The sequence below is a fragment of the Engystomops pustulosus genome, chromosome 2, assembly GCF_040894005.1.
Source record: "Engystomops pustulosus chromosome 2, aEngPut4.maternal, whole genome shotgun sequence".
Classification (NCBI taxonomy): Eukaryota; Metazoa; Chordata; class Amphibia; order Anura; family Leptodactylidae; genus Engystomops; species Engystomops pustulosus.
In genome coordinates this window covers 41,938,534-41,954,582 of record NC_092412.1, presented here as the reverse complement: position 1 = coordinate 41,954,582, position 16,049 = coordinate 41,938,534, and the positions used below count along the sequence as shown (strand labels likewise).

Sequence of the window (16,049 nt, the reverse complement as noted above, 5' to 3'; positions counted from 1 at the left end):
CTAGAGGAGAGGTGGTTCTACCATCACCATAGACAGGGGAAATCCTCTACGCCTAGAGGAGAGGAGGTTCTACCATCACTATAGACAGGGGGCATCTTCTACACCTAGAGGAGAGGCGATTCTACCATCACCATAGACACGGGGCACCCTCTACACCTAGAGAAGAGGCAGTTCTACCATCACCATAGACAAGGGGGCATCCTCTACACCTAGAGGAGAGGCAGTTGTACCATCACCATAGACAGGGGACACCCTCTACAACTAGAGGAGAGGAGGTTCTAACATCGCCATAGACAGGGTGCATACTCTACACCTAGAGGAGAGGTGGTTCTACCATCACCATAGACAGGGGTCATCCTCTACATCTAGAGGAGAGGAGGTTCTACCATCACCATAGACAGGGGACGTCCTCTACACCTAGAGGAGAGGTGCTTCTATCATCCCCATAGACATCTCCATAGAAATCTCTGCCAAAGGAGGTTGTTATGGCAGACTCTATGTACACGTTCAAGAGAAGCCTTTCTGGAAAGCAAAAATTTCATGGGTTATGGAGAATAAACATTTGTTTAATTCTTAAAGAACAGAAACAGAATTTTAATGAAAAATACCCAAGTGTGTATGTAGATTAAACCACAATGACATATTCTACTTTACTAAATACAATTTAAAGATCCCTTTATGAATGAAGCACTACACTTTTTTTGCTTCTCCCTGTATGACCATTAAACTATGACACACAACATAAAATATGAAACAATTGACCTATATAAAATTGTTACTAGTGATTTTTAGACGAATACCGGTATGTATATATTTTAAGACTGAAGCTACTACAAATGACAACTTCAAAGGAAAATCTAAATGAACCTACACTCATGATACAGGCCCATAGTCAGCAGCAACTGTTAACCTTCCCAAAATTACAGTTTCCAGCATAAGTTTTTCTACTAACATCAACAATCTGCAGCCTAAAATGGCTAAAAATAAATAGAATAGACAAAAAAAATTGTATTTTTGTATCCTGATTGTATGATAGTTTGTCAATCAGGTTAAAAATGGATTGTGTATTGAGCACCTGAGATAATAGAAAACATGTTATAAATGAAACGCAGAGCTTTTATCTTTATAATAATCAGCAATTATGTTACAAAATTCCTAACCACACAGTGTGCCAAGCTGGTAAAAGTCGTTAAAGTAAATTCATCATCAGTTGACCATACAAAGCTGTAGACCGTGCTAGACGTAGGTATTACCCTGGAGAGCTGTGTGTGTAAGTAGAAGCAGGACTGTGGAAAGTGAACTTTTAATCCAGGTTTGCAGCTCCTGGAAGGGCTCCGAGTCTTTCAGCCTGAAGAGCTTACTGCTCTTTGCAATGAACTGTTCTATGGCCCTCCCTTCCACTCTAAGTGACTGCCATAAGTATCCAAACAAATTCCTGATACACCCCCAACTCCTAGCAGAGGGGATGGGCAGCTCAGTACAGAGAGAGGAAAGCTCTTGAAAAAACTGCCCAGAGCCGTTGCTGGAGCTGCAGAGCTGGATTATAATTGTACTTTTCATAGTCCTGCTGCTACTAACTGCACACACAAAGGTATGGTTACACAGATCTCCAGGGCCAATTCCAAACACTGTGTGCAGATTTGTATAGTCAACATGGATATATTATTCGAATTTTTATCCCTAAAGAATTTGGGAAAATGTGCAATATATTATCACTAAATATTTATTAATGAGGATTCTTAGCATATTTGTGTGTAAAATACACATACTCTGGGGACAGTTATGTCATATACATTGTGCATGAGACAACTAAGCTAATGGTCTCGATGGTAGCGTAATAATTGCCAAATGACCATGGATTGGCTCGACCATCATGTACATAATATAGGTGACAACACCGCTGATCGTGCACATACATGCATCACCACTTCCACTCCAATGTGACATGAATCCTCGGAACCAGGGGCCTATGGAAAGGAACGTAAGCTTTTTTTTATCTTTGGTTAGACAACATCTGCTGCATTATGCTTTTTTTTAGTAAAATATAGATAGATGACATAAGAGATCTCTGCAGTAGAGATAAAAGGGCTTGAACTTTGGATTCGGCGTCCTCCTTTTTGTTGCTTCATGGGCTTCAATCAAGCAGCTTTATGCCCCTAACAACTAGGGATGAATGTGATTGGCCAAGGGGACACCTTGTGGACCTGCCCAATCGCAGCCTAGGCATTAGGCTGCCTGATAGGCTGTTCTGGAGCCCATCAAGCAACATGTCTGAAAAAGGCGGAACCTAAAGTTCAGTCCACTCATCTCTACTGAGATACATGGTTGTCTTTTTGATCATGTGAAGTTATCCAAAGACAGACAACCTCAGAAGTGCTTTTGATTCTGACATGGTTCAGCAATTTGTGCAAAGCAGCCACCATAAACTGGTGAAAATCCTCTGATTTATGTACATACAGACATGTTGAGTAAAAAAAAAAGTTTATCTTACAAAAAGTTTCCTGCACCAAAGATTAATCTGATCACACACAGATAAAGAAACAGCACAGTGCTATGTTCCTATATGGGTGTATTAGGGACAGACAATTGCTTAGTTGACTTAATGACATGGCCCTTTAAGTCAATTTGTTCATTAAATTTACCAAAGTTTTCAAATGGAAGCTACTGTATTTGCAAAACTTAAGCAATTTTTTTGTGCCCTTGATAATGATACTAAGCTTAAATTTCACTATTGACTACAATGTCCACTTTCTGTGCATTGTCCAAATAGTTTTTTATCCTTTATTGATTCTTCAAGAGTCCTCAGACAAAACTGGTGCGCTGTCATTAAAATCATCTTCTGGAGGGAAAGGATCTTCTGTGATAACATCTACAAAAATGAGAACAAATACAATTTTAACTCATAAACCTTTATTGTTCATAGAGGTTTATTGTGTTATTGTAGATATTGGTAGTTGATCATGGTTGCATCTATTGGTGACCATGGAACATTATGCGGTCACCAGTGATGGCAGTAGTAATATACATATCTTTGTTTGCTTCTTTTGTCTGGCACTGGGATTAAAGTTATTTCACCCAAATGTTTTGGGATATTTTAAAAAGAACCCAATTTGTAAACCTGCTACCGAAATGAAGGCTAAAATTAATGATAAATTGAAATTGTAAACAAAATTGTGCAAATTTGCTCAGCATACTGGTTAGATACCCCGCACTGTGTGACAGAGGTGATTCTTGCGACAGGGTTAATGATAGCATTGGTCTGTTTTGAAGATTAGCTATGACCTCACTTGTGGCTGCGAAACTCTCTAGAATGCTGATTTTCTGGATTTGCAAGTTTTAAGGGACCCTTAAGGCTAAACTTAGCTAAGATGGTTATTTAATTGTCAACTTTTCTCACTAGTGCTTTCTTAAAGGGGTTTTCTCACAAAGACAAGTTAGGCCCTATCCACAGGATCCGCAGATTGCTAAAAACGAGGGGTCCGAAGGACGCTCCTTTGACTAATGGAGCAGACTAATGGAGCAGATGGCCGTGCATGACCATTCTGCTCCATTAATCTCTATGGAGCTGACATAGATCGGTGAGCGTAGCGCTCAGCAATTTCCGTCATCTCCATAGAGATTAATGGAGCAGAACGGTCATGCGCGGCCATCTGCTCCATTAGTCTGAGGAGCAGCAAGGGTTCCGTTGAACCCCTCGTTCCGTTGAGACCCCCACTGAACAGCAAGTTAGACCCTATCCCGTGGATAAGGTCTAACTTGTCTTCGTGGGAAAAGACAAACAGCCACCTCCCAGCCAACCAGTAAAGTTTTTATTAATGTCGGAAATGTCAGCAATTAATGTCAGCAAACAACTTCCCATATATCAGCTTCCTGGAGCTGAAATTAAAGTTGTAGACAGATCTTAGCCAATTTAAATTATTGTATTAATCTTACCCAGAGAGAATACACTTGGTCTCCGATCATGGTCCAAGCTGCTGCCCAGTCGGATTAATGGTGTGGTCATTTTGGACAGGAAACTTCGAACTTTTTCTTTCCGGTTAGCGTTTGTACAATGCAAGTTCAGGACCTTCCCTTGCAAATCACAATTTTTCTTACTCCAACCAATCAAGAAGAACAAGTCCAATAAGACATCAAGTTTGAATGTGTAGGAAAAACTCAGGTTGTCCTCTGTCAGTTCGAAGCTCTGTCTCTGAAGGTATTCTTTTACATTACTGCCGAGCATAAACTAGTGAGAAAATTATGAAACAGAATTTATGACTCTCTTAAAAATCCTATGCATGGTCAAAAGCAGTGGGCAAGGTGACATCAAAGCATCATAAGTTCCCACATTCAAACTATCTATACTATTTTTTTGTACACTGCAATTATTCTGGTGACTACACCACCTTCACGCCATGTGATCGTGGAGGGGGCGTGAAGGGGCGCAGCTTCCAGTGCAGTGGGCCAGCAGGGGCATTACTGTTAACAGTGACTGTTAACCATTGAATGTTCGCAGATTTTCACTCAAAACTACAAAAGGTCTGAAACATCATGCCGGGCAGATACATCAGATACATCTAAGCCTCATGATGTATCACATAGTGTATGATAAATCTCCCCAAAGTGTTACATGTGTTATCTTATTATAAACATGCATACACTAAATTGTTTTGTAAAGGAATAAGTCTCCCTTGTTGGCCTTTCAAGCTAGAAGACTATGTAATGAACAGGGATCAATGGTTTCCTCTTATCAAAGCTTGGGATATTCCAAACTTGCAACCAACACCTACAGTAGCATCAGACAAGGAGCACCTATTAGGGGTTACAAGAGTACTAGGAACCTATGTTCCCTTTAGACGTCTCAGGTTATCTACCCAGAAGAGCCCACAAACCCATGAAGTCCTATGGGGATTGACTTAGTCAAAACCAAGGTGACAGGATTATCCAACAATGAAACTTTTATCATCCCTCCAGTAGAGCGTTTGTTACTCCCATGAGCTTTGCAGTTGTTTTCCTATATAAGGAAAGTCCTACCCGTAGTGGATTATAATAAGGATGGTTTTGGCAGTAGCCCAGGGCCCAAATCTTCTAGGGGACCCATGGCCACCCAAACCACCCACAAGATTTTTTACTCAGAAGGACCTTCACCCATGAAATCCTTCTACATCTGCTCCTGCTCTCAATACACATGTACACAAGAGTCATTTCAGAACCTTTGAAGGTCCTTCAAAGGTCCTGAAACTGCAGATTGAAAGCCTTGAGAAGGGAAGCATCCTCCATTCTCAGAGAAGCTCGATTCTAGTACCATATGTATTACAGTTATACAAACTATGGCCCATTGCAGTCTTAATCCACCCCTGCCTTCTACTAAACAGCTGCCACAAGTGCACCAGGAATGTAGATATGACAAAGCTTCTTACCTGCAACTGATAGTTTTCTCCCATAACAGAGGATATAACATCATTCATGTGACCCTCCACCCTGGCTCTGATCTGTGGATGTCTTGTATTTACTATAAAGGCAAATGTTCTTGCTGGGAAAATAAAGATATTTGAATGTAATGTAACGTTTTAATTTATAATTTGTTACATAGTTATAGCAAAACAGAGAATGCTAAATAGACCCAGGGTTTCTGAAAAATTGTGTTATGAAATAATAGTCCCACAGCATCACCTGACGGTAACATTCCAGGGTCTTGGTACATTAGTGGTAATCAGTACTTGGTCAGAGGCAGAAGGGATCAGTAAGAGTTTCAGAGTCTGCATTTTTCGCCAGGATATTAGGACATATGTTTTACCATTTTTCATTGGTGAAACCAGCTTGCTCGTTTGCTAAATGGTAAGAAACACTGTATCGAGTAGCATATTAAAATATCGGTATTTTCTATGGTATCTGAAGTTCCAAGGCTTCTGAGGGGCCAATGGCCTCCAAACCACTCACTGCATTTGATGCTGCCCTTTAGAAATACTAAGTGAATTTGTTTTAGCCTTATATTCCTCAGTTACCACTGCACAGTACTACTACTCTTATTCTGTATATATATGAGCACAGAATATTAGTTCTTTTCTTATTCAGCATATGTGGACACAGTACGAAACTCTTATCCTGCATATATGGGCACAGGCACAGCATAGTACTACTACTCTTATTCTGTATATATGTGAGCACAGAATATTACTTCTTCTCTTATAAAGCATATGTGGGCACATCATAGTACTACTACTACTACTATTTTATATTTATGGGCACATCACAGTACTAGTATTTTTAGCCTACATATATGACCACAGCACAGTACCAGTACTTTTATCCTGTATATATGGGCACAGCACAGTACTTGTACTTTCATCCTGCATATATGGGCACAGTACAGTACTACTACTCCTATCCTGTATATATGGGCACAGTACCAGTACTCTTATCCTGCATATATGGGCACAGTACCAGTACTCTTATCCTGCATATATGGGCACAGCAGAGTACTAATAGTCTTATTCTGCATATATGGGTACTGCATGAAACTACTATTGTGAAGTTGAATATGCTACACAGCACATCATCATTACTACAAATAGGCAATAAAGGTTAATTTACTTATTATATTTGTGGAGAGCCCACATTTTTATACATCCCAAGACCCAGGGCAGTTTTTGCTGTCTTCCCCTGACCGCATCAAACAGACATAGGGGAGAATTTATTAAAGGAAATCTACCATTTGTTTTTATGCATTGTAAACCAAACATAGAAACATATCTTGTTTAATCCCTGGTCCGAGCAGTATTGCTCAAAAAACAATTATAAAATTCAGGACCTTGGGAAAGCTGGGTCTATTACTGTTATTGTGAATGTCTTCTTCTTTTCATTCTAAGGCTGCATTCACACGCGGTATGCCCGCTGTGCGGGCATACCACCATGTGCTGGAGGTGAGGAGGAGGTGGCCCCTCCTCCCTCCATATGAAAAAAGCGGCACACGGCCGCACACCAGGCAAAAGATAGAGCATGTTCTATCTTTTCCTGGTGTGCGGTGCAGATCACATGTGTGGAACTGTACCGCCGCTGTGCCACCATTGACGTCTATGGGGACGTATATGCGGCCGCAGATTTGCGGCCACATGTACATCCCCACAGACGGCTGTGTGAATTAGCCCTAAAACTAAAAAATTTTTGGTAAATATGATGTGTTAAATGTTCTTGGTCTTTGGTCAAAACTTGTGCAGACATTAGCAGACTAGCCATGATCTGTTTATTTGTGTCCCTTGAAATATCTAAAAAAAATTTACACTGTGTATTGTTACTGGTGCTTATGACTAGTTGTACTGCTGTACTAGCTGTAGGAAAACAGGACTACAGTGTATATGAACTCATAGATTCATTTGCCCTTTTCGGAAAGCTAGGCTTGTATTGTTTTCAAACTCTGAGTCACCCAATTGTTGAAGGAGAACTACACCCAGGTCTTGAGACACTAAGATTAGATGCATGCCATGGATGAGAGAGTTTGGTAACTTATTGTACCTGAGGTGGAAGCACCGTTGACTTTTTTTGCATTTGTTATAAACAGCATGGGCTTTGATAACAACGTTTCTCGGTAATCCTTGTAATCTGCATGACTTCGAAGGGTGACTTTCCTAAAAACACAAAGGAAATACATCAGCTATGATAAAAGAGAAAAAATATCCTAAACAAGATATTTGAAGATGTCCATTCAGTAGACTATCTAAGATACCTTGTAAGGGTGGTACACTTCATTTACTCCCATCCACAATATATTTGTGTTCCCTTTAAATTTATTGTTGGTTCGGTTGAAGCGTCTTGGCTCCAGACCCTGTAAATTTACTGTATTTTACAATGTTGTGACTGGTGAATATACCTGTGGCCACTAGAAAACACATATTTTGGAGGTGGTCCTTGGCTGTATCCGTAACCCCTATGGAAGTGAATGAAGAGAGTAACATATATGTGAGGCTACCTATTAGGCAGCTGGCTCATGCCTGCCATAGAGGTACATTATACACGGGAACTGTGCGGTGTCCGAGCTGTGTTTCCTGCAAAAAAAGTTATGAACCCCAATAACCCCTTTAAATCTTTGGAAAATCTTTCCATGTAACTTAATAGGAGATCAAAAGCAGCAAAAACTGCTAATTTGTGACTTTTACCTCATGGGTAGCCCTGGCTATAGACAGCAGTGATGGGACCAGTATATTGAGGCAAATATTTCGTAAGAATCACATAGTAAAGAATATGGTAATTATTAGTAATTTAGTTTGACTTAAAAATACATTCTCCAGGAGGAATGGACTTGGAAAATTCTCTAAATCACTCTTGGAATCTTTTCTATGTGTCATTAGTCATTTCTACTGAAGTCACATCCTTTATGCCTCTTTAAAGACCCTTTTGGTTTTAGAGTATTTTGTCCACTCCTGTCTTAAAGTGATTTCATGTGACAAATTGTAGCCAAATATGGTGTATGCGGTGCGAGGATGCCAAAACATAATGGATGTGACACATGCCGGAAAGCGTTCTTCTAACCTGATATAACACCTCGCTCCATGGGCTGAAATTACATTTTTCTGGAAATGAAATTTAATATACAAGATATTTTTTATTTTTTTAGTATAAACTCGTAGACATCATGAAATAGCTTTCTTGGACGGCTCACAAATGGCACACTGTTATATGGGCTGTGCCCTGACCGCAGGAGAAGGAATGACATCAGCCATGGTTATGCCAGTGATTTCTGATGCATTTAGTTTCCCACAGCATCACATAACTAAAAGGAACAGTGAAATATTTTAAATTCATTATACCCGCACTCCAAAAAATATATAAGAAGTCTTACTAAGGCTCAGCATTATTGTTCAATTTTATCTCTGAGATCAAAGGGGCACATTTACTTACCCAGTCCTGCGGAATTCACGAAAGAGCATTGTCCGATGATCATGCACTCTGCCGCGATTCACTAAGATTGTGCTCCCGATATCCTGCATGTGTTGCTTCCCCTCTCAGGTCCGCCGGAGTTCACCTTCCTCTTCCTGGTGCATGTAAGTGCTTGATCTTGCGACACAATTTAAATCCCGCGCTCTGTCCGAATCAGTAGGAACGTCTGACAGCCTGCCCCACAATTTCTGTTGCATGAAAGCCAGCGCAGCTGCGCCAAAAACCAATTGTATGCGACACAATCCCCAGTTAAATCCCTGTCCCAGCGGTACAAATCCTGAAAACGACGGAAAAACCGACGGAAGTGCGGACACGGACCCTTAGTAAATAAGCCTCAAAGTGTTTACTCACGCAGCCTACTTAGGAAAAAAATAAAGCCTTTTTTTGTGCAGTTTTATTGGCTTTTTTTTTTCCAGAAAATGATCGGACCTAACATGAGGCAGCTAAAAAATGCCCTACAATATTAGCGTGCCTGTAATAATGCAAAGCACAAATGTAAGCAGTCTGATTTATTTTGTGATAATGATGGTTCCATGATAATTGTGATCTACACACTGTCTATTTAAGTGGACCACGTATTTTATCAGCTCTTGATTGTCCTAGGTTGTTTCCAAATATTACACCACAATTTTAGCACAAAATATTGAATTTTAGTGCCTCCTGTTGAGCAAGACAAAATAAACTTTGCAAAACTAAATTCTAAATTGTATGGCATGTTTTTTACTAAATCTTTGGTGCATTTCTTTGATTATGTGGCTTTTTTTATATTAAAACTGTCAAGAATTGGTAATGTACAGTCACAACAGATTCAATGGGGAAGATTTATCATAAGTCTCTTAGAGCAGAACTGTTCTACTTGCCCTTGGCAACCAATCAGAATTCAGCTTTCATTTTCCCACAGCTGTTTATAAAATTAAAGCTGAGCTCTGATTGGTTTGCACGGGCAACTAGACCAGTTTTACCTCAGAAACTTGATGATAAATCTCCTCCAATGGCTGAGATTTATCAGAAGTGTATGAGAGCAAAACTGTTCTAGTTGCTCATGGCAACCAATCAGAGTTGAGCTTTCATTTTATAAGCTGCTATGTGAAAATTAAAACTGAGCTTTGATTGGTTACCATGGACAATTAAAGCAGTTTTGTTCTCAGACACTTCTGATAAATCTTCCCCAATGTTTACATTACTGTAAGTGTAGCAGAAAGATAAAAGATGAAACCACCACAAGTTATAGGAAGTGACAGTCGAGTGTGTCACATGATCAATGCAGAGCAGAAATCAATATAGGAATCATATTCTTTTTTCTACTTATTCTGTTCTCTATTAGGATCTCTTGCACCGGGAAAATTTTCTCTAGCCCCAACCATTCCGGAGAAAGCAGTGCATTCATTTTTGCAGCCAATATGCCACTTAGGCTTTTTACTGTCAAGTAGGCCGTCCTGAGCTGTAGCATGCGATCTGGGACCGTCCACCTGACAGTAGCATTTAGGGTGCAAAGACAGATGAATCGGATTGCTTGGAAACTCTGTAGGAAAAGTTTGGAAGCAGAACTTTGTTACATCTCATTGAGGGATACTCTAGCCTGATACACTTACTTACAAAGTCTTTAGAAAGAAAATCTGCATGATCTGTACTAAGGTTAGAGGTGCTGGACCTTATTGCAAAATATGTGCCAGAAGGAAGCGTCAGGATACTAGTGTAACTGCTACGTCTACACCACCTATAATTACACCATTGGCCAGGGTCAAAAATTTTGTGAAAACAAGGTCCTATACAGAAAATTACGGCTCAGTGTATGAGCTGACTGCCAAAGCCACAAAACTCAGACACAAAACGACTAGACCTCCTAATGACACATGGGCCACTATGGGTCTTGTTTGTGAGCCGATTATGCAGAAGTCGGGAGGAGCGAGAAGAAGAGGAGCTGCGGGGATCACCGGAGGCAAGTTCTAATAATATATATATGTACAGGCGGTCCCCTACTTAAGAACACCGAACTTACAGACTACCCCTAGTTACAAACTGACCTCTGGATGTTGGTAATTTACTGTACTTTAGCCCTGGGTTACAACAAACAGCTATAACAGTTATTAAATGTCTGCAATTAATCTTTATTGCTAATCCTGGTTCTTACGACAATCCAACATTTTTAAAATCCAATTGTCACAGAGACCAAAAAATGTGCCTGGAGTTACAATTATAAAATATACAGTTCTGACTTACATACAAATTCAACTTAAGAACAAACCTACAGAACCAATCTTGTATGTAACCCGGGGACTACCTGTATATATCATACAGAAAATAAGCTTAACTTTCAGCTAATGATTGATACTGTCTGAGTAAGGGAAAGTTATACAATTTTAAAATCTAGTTTCCCAATTCCTCACAGTTTTCTACATCTCTGTTTGCTGTCCTATACAAAGCTTCTGTCTTTACTTCCAGTGGTTAGAAATCTTTCTGTGATCATGTGATAGACACGCAGGTGCACGGCTCGTTATATCACAGTGAATAAATGGATCAATGTAAACATTTAGTAATCAATATCAATAACATCCTTTTTCCTATCTGATCTTGGTATCTCTAATGTTATTTGCATATGTAACCAATAATCTGTATGGCGCTGCAGAATATAATGGTGCTTTACAAATAGAGATTTATTATTATCAATATTGGCTTATACTCAAATTTATGATAAAGTTCTCATTACATTTTAAAAAAACACACGCAAATCTACCAAAGACAAGTAGAAGCATGGCATTGACCAAAGATCTACTAACTCACCTTTGGATATAATTGATGATCCTGCACTGACGATCTTCAATAAGGGCCGAACCGTCACTGAACAAGTTAAAACCACCCTCTTTGTTATGAGAGGTCAACACATCATCTTCCAGGGTGAGGTATTTGGACTGTAGTTCTATGAGCAGTTTTAGGGGTAGAAGGGCTATCTCACAGTTTGCAGTTGTGGCAGTGGCGAGGATGTCTGACCCCACTGACGAGAAACTCTTTAGGGAGCTTAACCTATCCAGTTGGGGCTTGTTTATTGGATCCGCTGTAGCCATTGTGAAGTCTTCTAGGAGTAATGGTGCACCACAAACTCTGCTTTCTTCTCTAGTGAGGACTACTCCGAACTGACTTCTCCATGCAACTCCGTCTGCTTCCTTAGAGCTCAGTGTCAGGGTGGGACTGTAAGCCCTTCCTTATGGGAGGTTCATACACTGCTAGCTCTAGGTCTGCCTTATGTGATGTGCTCACCCTCTCACAACAGCAGGTGTCCTGCAAGGAGGAAGAACTACTAGAAAAATTGTAAGGGAGGGATCCTGAACTAAGAAACAGGTCTCAAGATTGTAGATAATCAGGAAAATCAAGAAGAGGTTTACTCAACTGAGATCTTTGTGTCACAAAGTGCATTTGTATCTTTTACTTTTTCCTGGAAAAAAATAGCTTTTAATTTGGTATTTTGTAGCCATGATTATGTTGTAGTATATGGGACTATAATTCTGTCTCAGAGCACATTTTGAGGCTCAGTGTCTACTTGCACAAAACTCTCTATTCATCCTGTTAGTATTGATATGCAATGATGTGCCAGAACAGGACACTTCCTATCATGCATCTCTTAGAGATTACCCTATTGCTAAACAGTTTATGAATAGGGGTTACAAATAGAGATGAGCGGACTCAAACTTTAAATTGAGTTTTCGTAGGGTCCCCCCAGGAAATGGGGCATCATTTGTGAGGCGTTGCGATAAATGGAGGGGCAGTTAGAGAAACTAATGTTTTTGAAATGGGTGCCAATTTAAAAGTGGGTATTGTTAGGAATAAGAGGGTATTATTATATGTGAGGCGGGTATTACATAATATAGAGGCCACAGAAATATTTATAATACAGGTAGTCCCCGGGTTACATACAACATAGGTTCTGTAGGTTTGTTCTTAAGTTGAATTTGTATGTAAGTTGGAACTGTATGTTTTATAATTGTTACCCCAGCCAGAATTTTTTTTGGTCTCTGTGAGAATTGGATTTTAAAAATGTTGGATTGTTATAAGAACCATAATTAACAAGAAAGCTTAATTACAGACACATTTTATAACTCCTACAGCCGATTATTATATCCTAGGGCTAAAATACAGTGAATTACCAATATCCAGAGGTTCGTAACTGGGGGTCATCTGTAAGTTGGGTGTTCTTAAGTAGGGCACCGCCTGTACATCAAAGCCTGATGTATGATGAGGTCCTAGTACAGAGATAATGTACTGTAGTGTGTTATTTATAGTACTGGGGTCTAAGTTTGGTGAAGTAGTTGCTTATGGGCTCTGGGCCTGGGTATGAGCAGTCTCTCTATGCGTATGAAAAGATCACAGAAAAACTGATAGTATTCATATTTTTGTATATTAATAGAAAATATGTGCACATTTTAAAACTGATTCATACAATTGTGCACAAAAGAAGTGTTGGACAGTGGCTTCATAAAGTGTCATGCATCGATCCAAGTAGGAAGATGCATAAGATTACAAGATATTGGGGCACATTTACTAAGAGTCCATCGGACGTATTTCCGCCGTGTTTCCCAGTTTTTTCACTTTTGCGCTGAATTCCCCCTGGTTTTTGGCGCACGCGATCGGATTGTTCGTCTGTCATGCGACACAAATCGGGGGGCGTGGCCATCGGACAACCCGACTGATTCGGACAAGCCGTGGAATTTAAAAATGAAATTGTGTCGCAAGATCAGCACTCACATGCACCGGGAAGAAGAAGGTGAACTCCGGTGGACCTGAGCGGGGAATCGACACATGCAGGAAACCGGGCACAGGATCTTAGTGAATCAGCTCTGAATCCTCGCCGGACCGGCGATGTCAACGGGACGGGTAAGTAAATGTACCCCATTATGTTGTGGTGTGGTTAACCTGTATGGAAAGGTGTCATGGGCCGTGCCCTCTCCATACAGGGAAGATGTTAGCTGTAACAAACACCTGATGTTCACTTCACGACTGGCACCTAAACAGTGGCATCATCAAAGGGCGTTGATTAGTGCCATCACAGCCAGGAGTCTCTCAGAGACTCCCAAGCCTGTCAACACCAAACTTCAGAAGGGCAGATTTTTAGCAACTGAGGGAGGACCATATAGGCATAAACTGGGTTAATGTTCTTAAAAACAAAAGCACCCAGAAAATTGAACATTTTCACAAATATTCTAAAAAAGGACAGTGAGAAACACATACCATATGGGAAAAAGCAAAACAAAAGAGAAACAAGAAAAAGAAAATGTGGTGAACTAGTACTGTAAAGTGAGCAATAAGCTAGAAAGATTTGAGATGCCGAAATACGAAGGTAGCGACGAGGCGTTACAGGAGAAAAATAAAATCTGTATTAAACAAAACTGATAAAGGAAGTAAAAATAGAGTTTGAAGGTAAGTAAAAATAATACCATATTATTTTTCACATATATAAATGATAATAAACTAAAAACAGAGAGTGCGGGCCCTCTGAGGAATAGCCTGGGGGTCATGGTGGAAGGAGACAAGAAAAGGGCCAATCTATTGAATAATGCCTTCTCAACTGTCTTTACCCATGAAAATCTAATGGTGGAAGACATGATGAGGAATAATGTAAAATCTCTATGGGATGTCAACAGTTTAACCCAGAAAGAGGTACAGCGCCGCCTCATAACCACTAAGATAGACAAACCCAGAACCAGATGGTATGCACCCGCGGGTACTGCATAAACTATGTACATTGATAAAAAGACCATTTTACACAGTTAATAACTACCATCTCATTGGTAGGCAGACATTTAAATTGCCGTCAGGTTTTTTTAAAAACACAAACAAGTAACCATAAAGAAATCATCTTGGAGAAGTTTTGATATGCCCCCCACCCACCCCCCTCAGCTTCTCAAAAGTTATAATGCAAAAACCAATAGGGAAATTATAGGTGATTACCCATTCATCCCTATCAAGATAGGGAATACCCATACATCTGATAGAATTCAATTAAAATATCGATAAACGAATACAGTAATCAGTTATTCTCAGTTCAGCCGACAGAAAGAATTCAGGGACACAAAAGTGAAATTTTTAAGATATTACTCAGAACTTTATTTTAAAAGTTTCATACCAAAGGAGTCATCTCTTTACTAACCACAGATTTTAAATACTTAGCATGAACTGGAAAATATCCCCAAGGCCAAATGAGAAATCAAATGCATTATTTTACCCTTTGTTGTTAGAATGACAATGATTATTCATGACGTTCATGTTCCGATGGCACATCATAAAAAGGAGCAGACATATTTTGGTTAATGCTTTTGTCAGGTAATTGCTAAAATGCATATTTTCCGTTTCTACACCCTCACAATTTTGGATGAAGCAGAAAAAATCTAAAAACCAAACTCTGTGGGGCCCACGCTTCATCCATAAAGAATCTCTGTATCATCATGTAATATCTAATCCACAATATTTGTGAATTATTTTATAATAATTAACCCTTAGTGTCAGATGATTGTTACAGTCACCTCTAAGTGGTTGGGCCTTCCCTGGATCTTGGGGTCATTATCATGTGTCAGAAACCATCAAAGGATTCTCTTGTTCTGGAAAAAAGTAAGCAGGCACTCCAGCGAGGGCAAAAATGTCAAAAAATGTTTGGGAAAAACATAATTAAAACCTAACTTTTAATCATATAGTTAAAAGCCATGTGCACATGGGATCGGGAAAGCCATTGACGCGTTTCGGATGTTACTCCTTAGTCATAGTGGCGTGCTTCTCTTGCTCTGCTTTGGGACAGTCAACGCCTAACTTGGTGATCAGTAGGGGTCTCAGTGCAGAGCCCCCACAGATCACAAAAACGAGATAGGGTCCCACGTACCTCCGAGTGCATGATCGTCGAACTATGCACTTTCTGTGAACTCCACGGACCAGGTAAGTAAATGTGCCCCTGTGTGTTTCACACCCAACATGGCACCAGGGACTAAACTTCTATGGCACAATGCTTGCTAAGAAGCTCATTCAATCTTACAAAAACAAACCTCCAAAAAGTAAAAAAAAAACGTATGGTTTACCAAGACTGCTCAAATTACTAAAAATGCTCACTTACTAACCCGGAGGGGGATTGGCGCCTTTAATACCGCATAACCCAAATA

At 39.9% G+C, this 16,049-nt stretch overlaps 1 protein-coding gene across 1 annotated transcript; it reads right to left on the bottom strand.

The window, feature by feature from the left end:
* Nucleotides 1-591: 591 nt before the first annotated feature.
* MEDAG (mesenteric estrogen dependent adipogenesis) lies at nt 592-12,107 on the bottom strand. Its single transcript, XM_072134372.1, has 5 exons — nt 11,695-12,107; nt 7,492-7,604; nt 5,400-5,512; nt 3,934-4,225; nt 592-2,869 (listed from the first exon to the last, which is right to left on the bottom strand). The coding sequence occupies exons 1-5, from the start codon at nt 11,973-11,975 to the stop codon at nt 2,793-2,795; spliced, it is 876 nt and encodes a 291-aa protein (XP_071990473.1). The 5' UTR covers nt 11,976-12,107; the 3' UTR covers nt 592-2,792.
* Between the last annotated feature and the right edge of the window lie 3,942 nt (nt 12,108-16,049).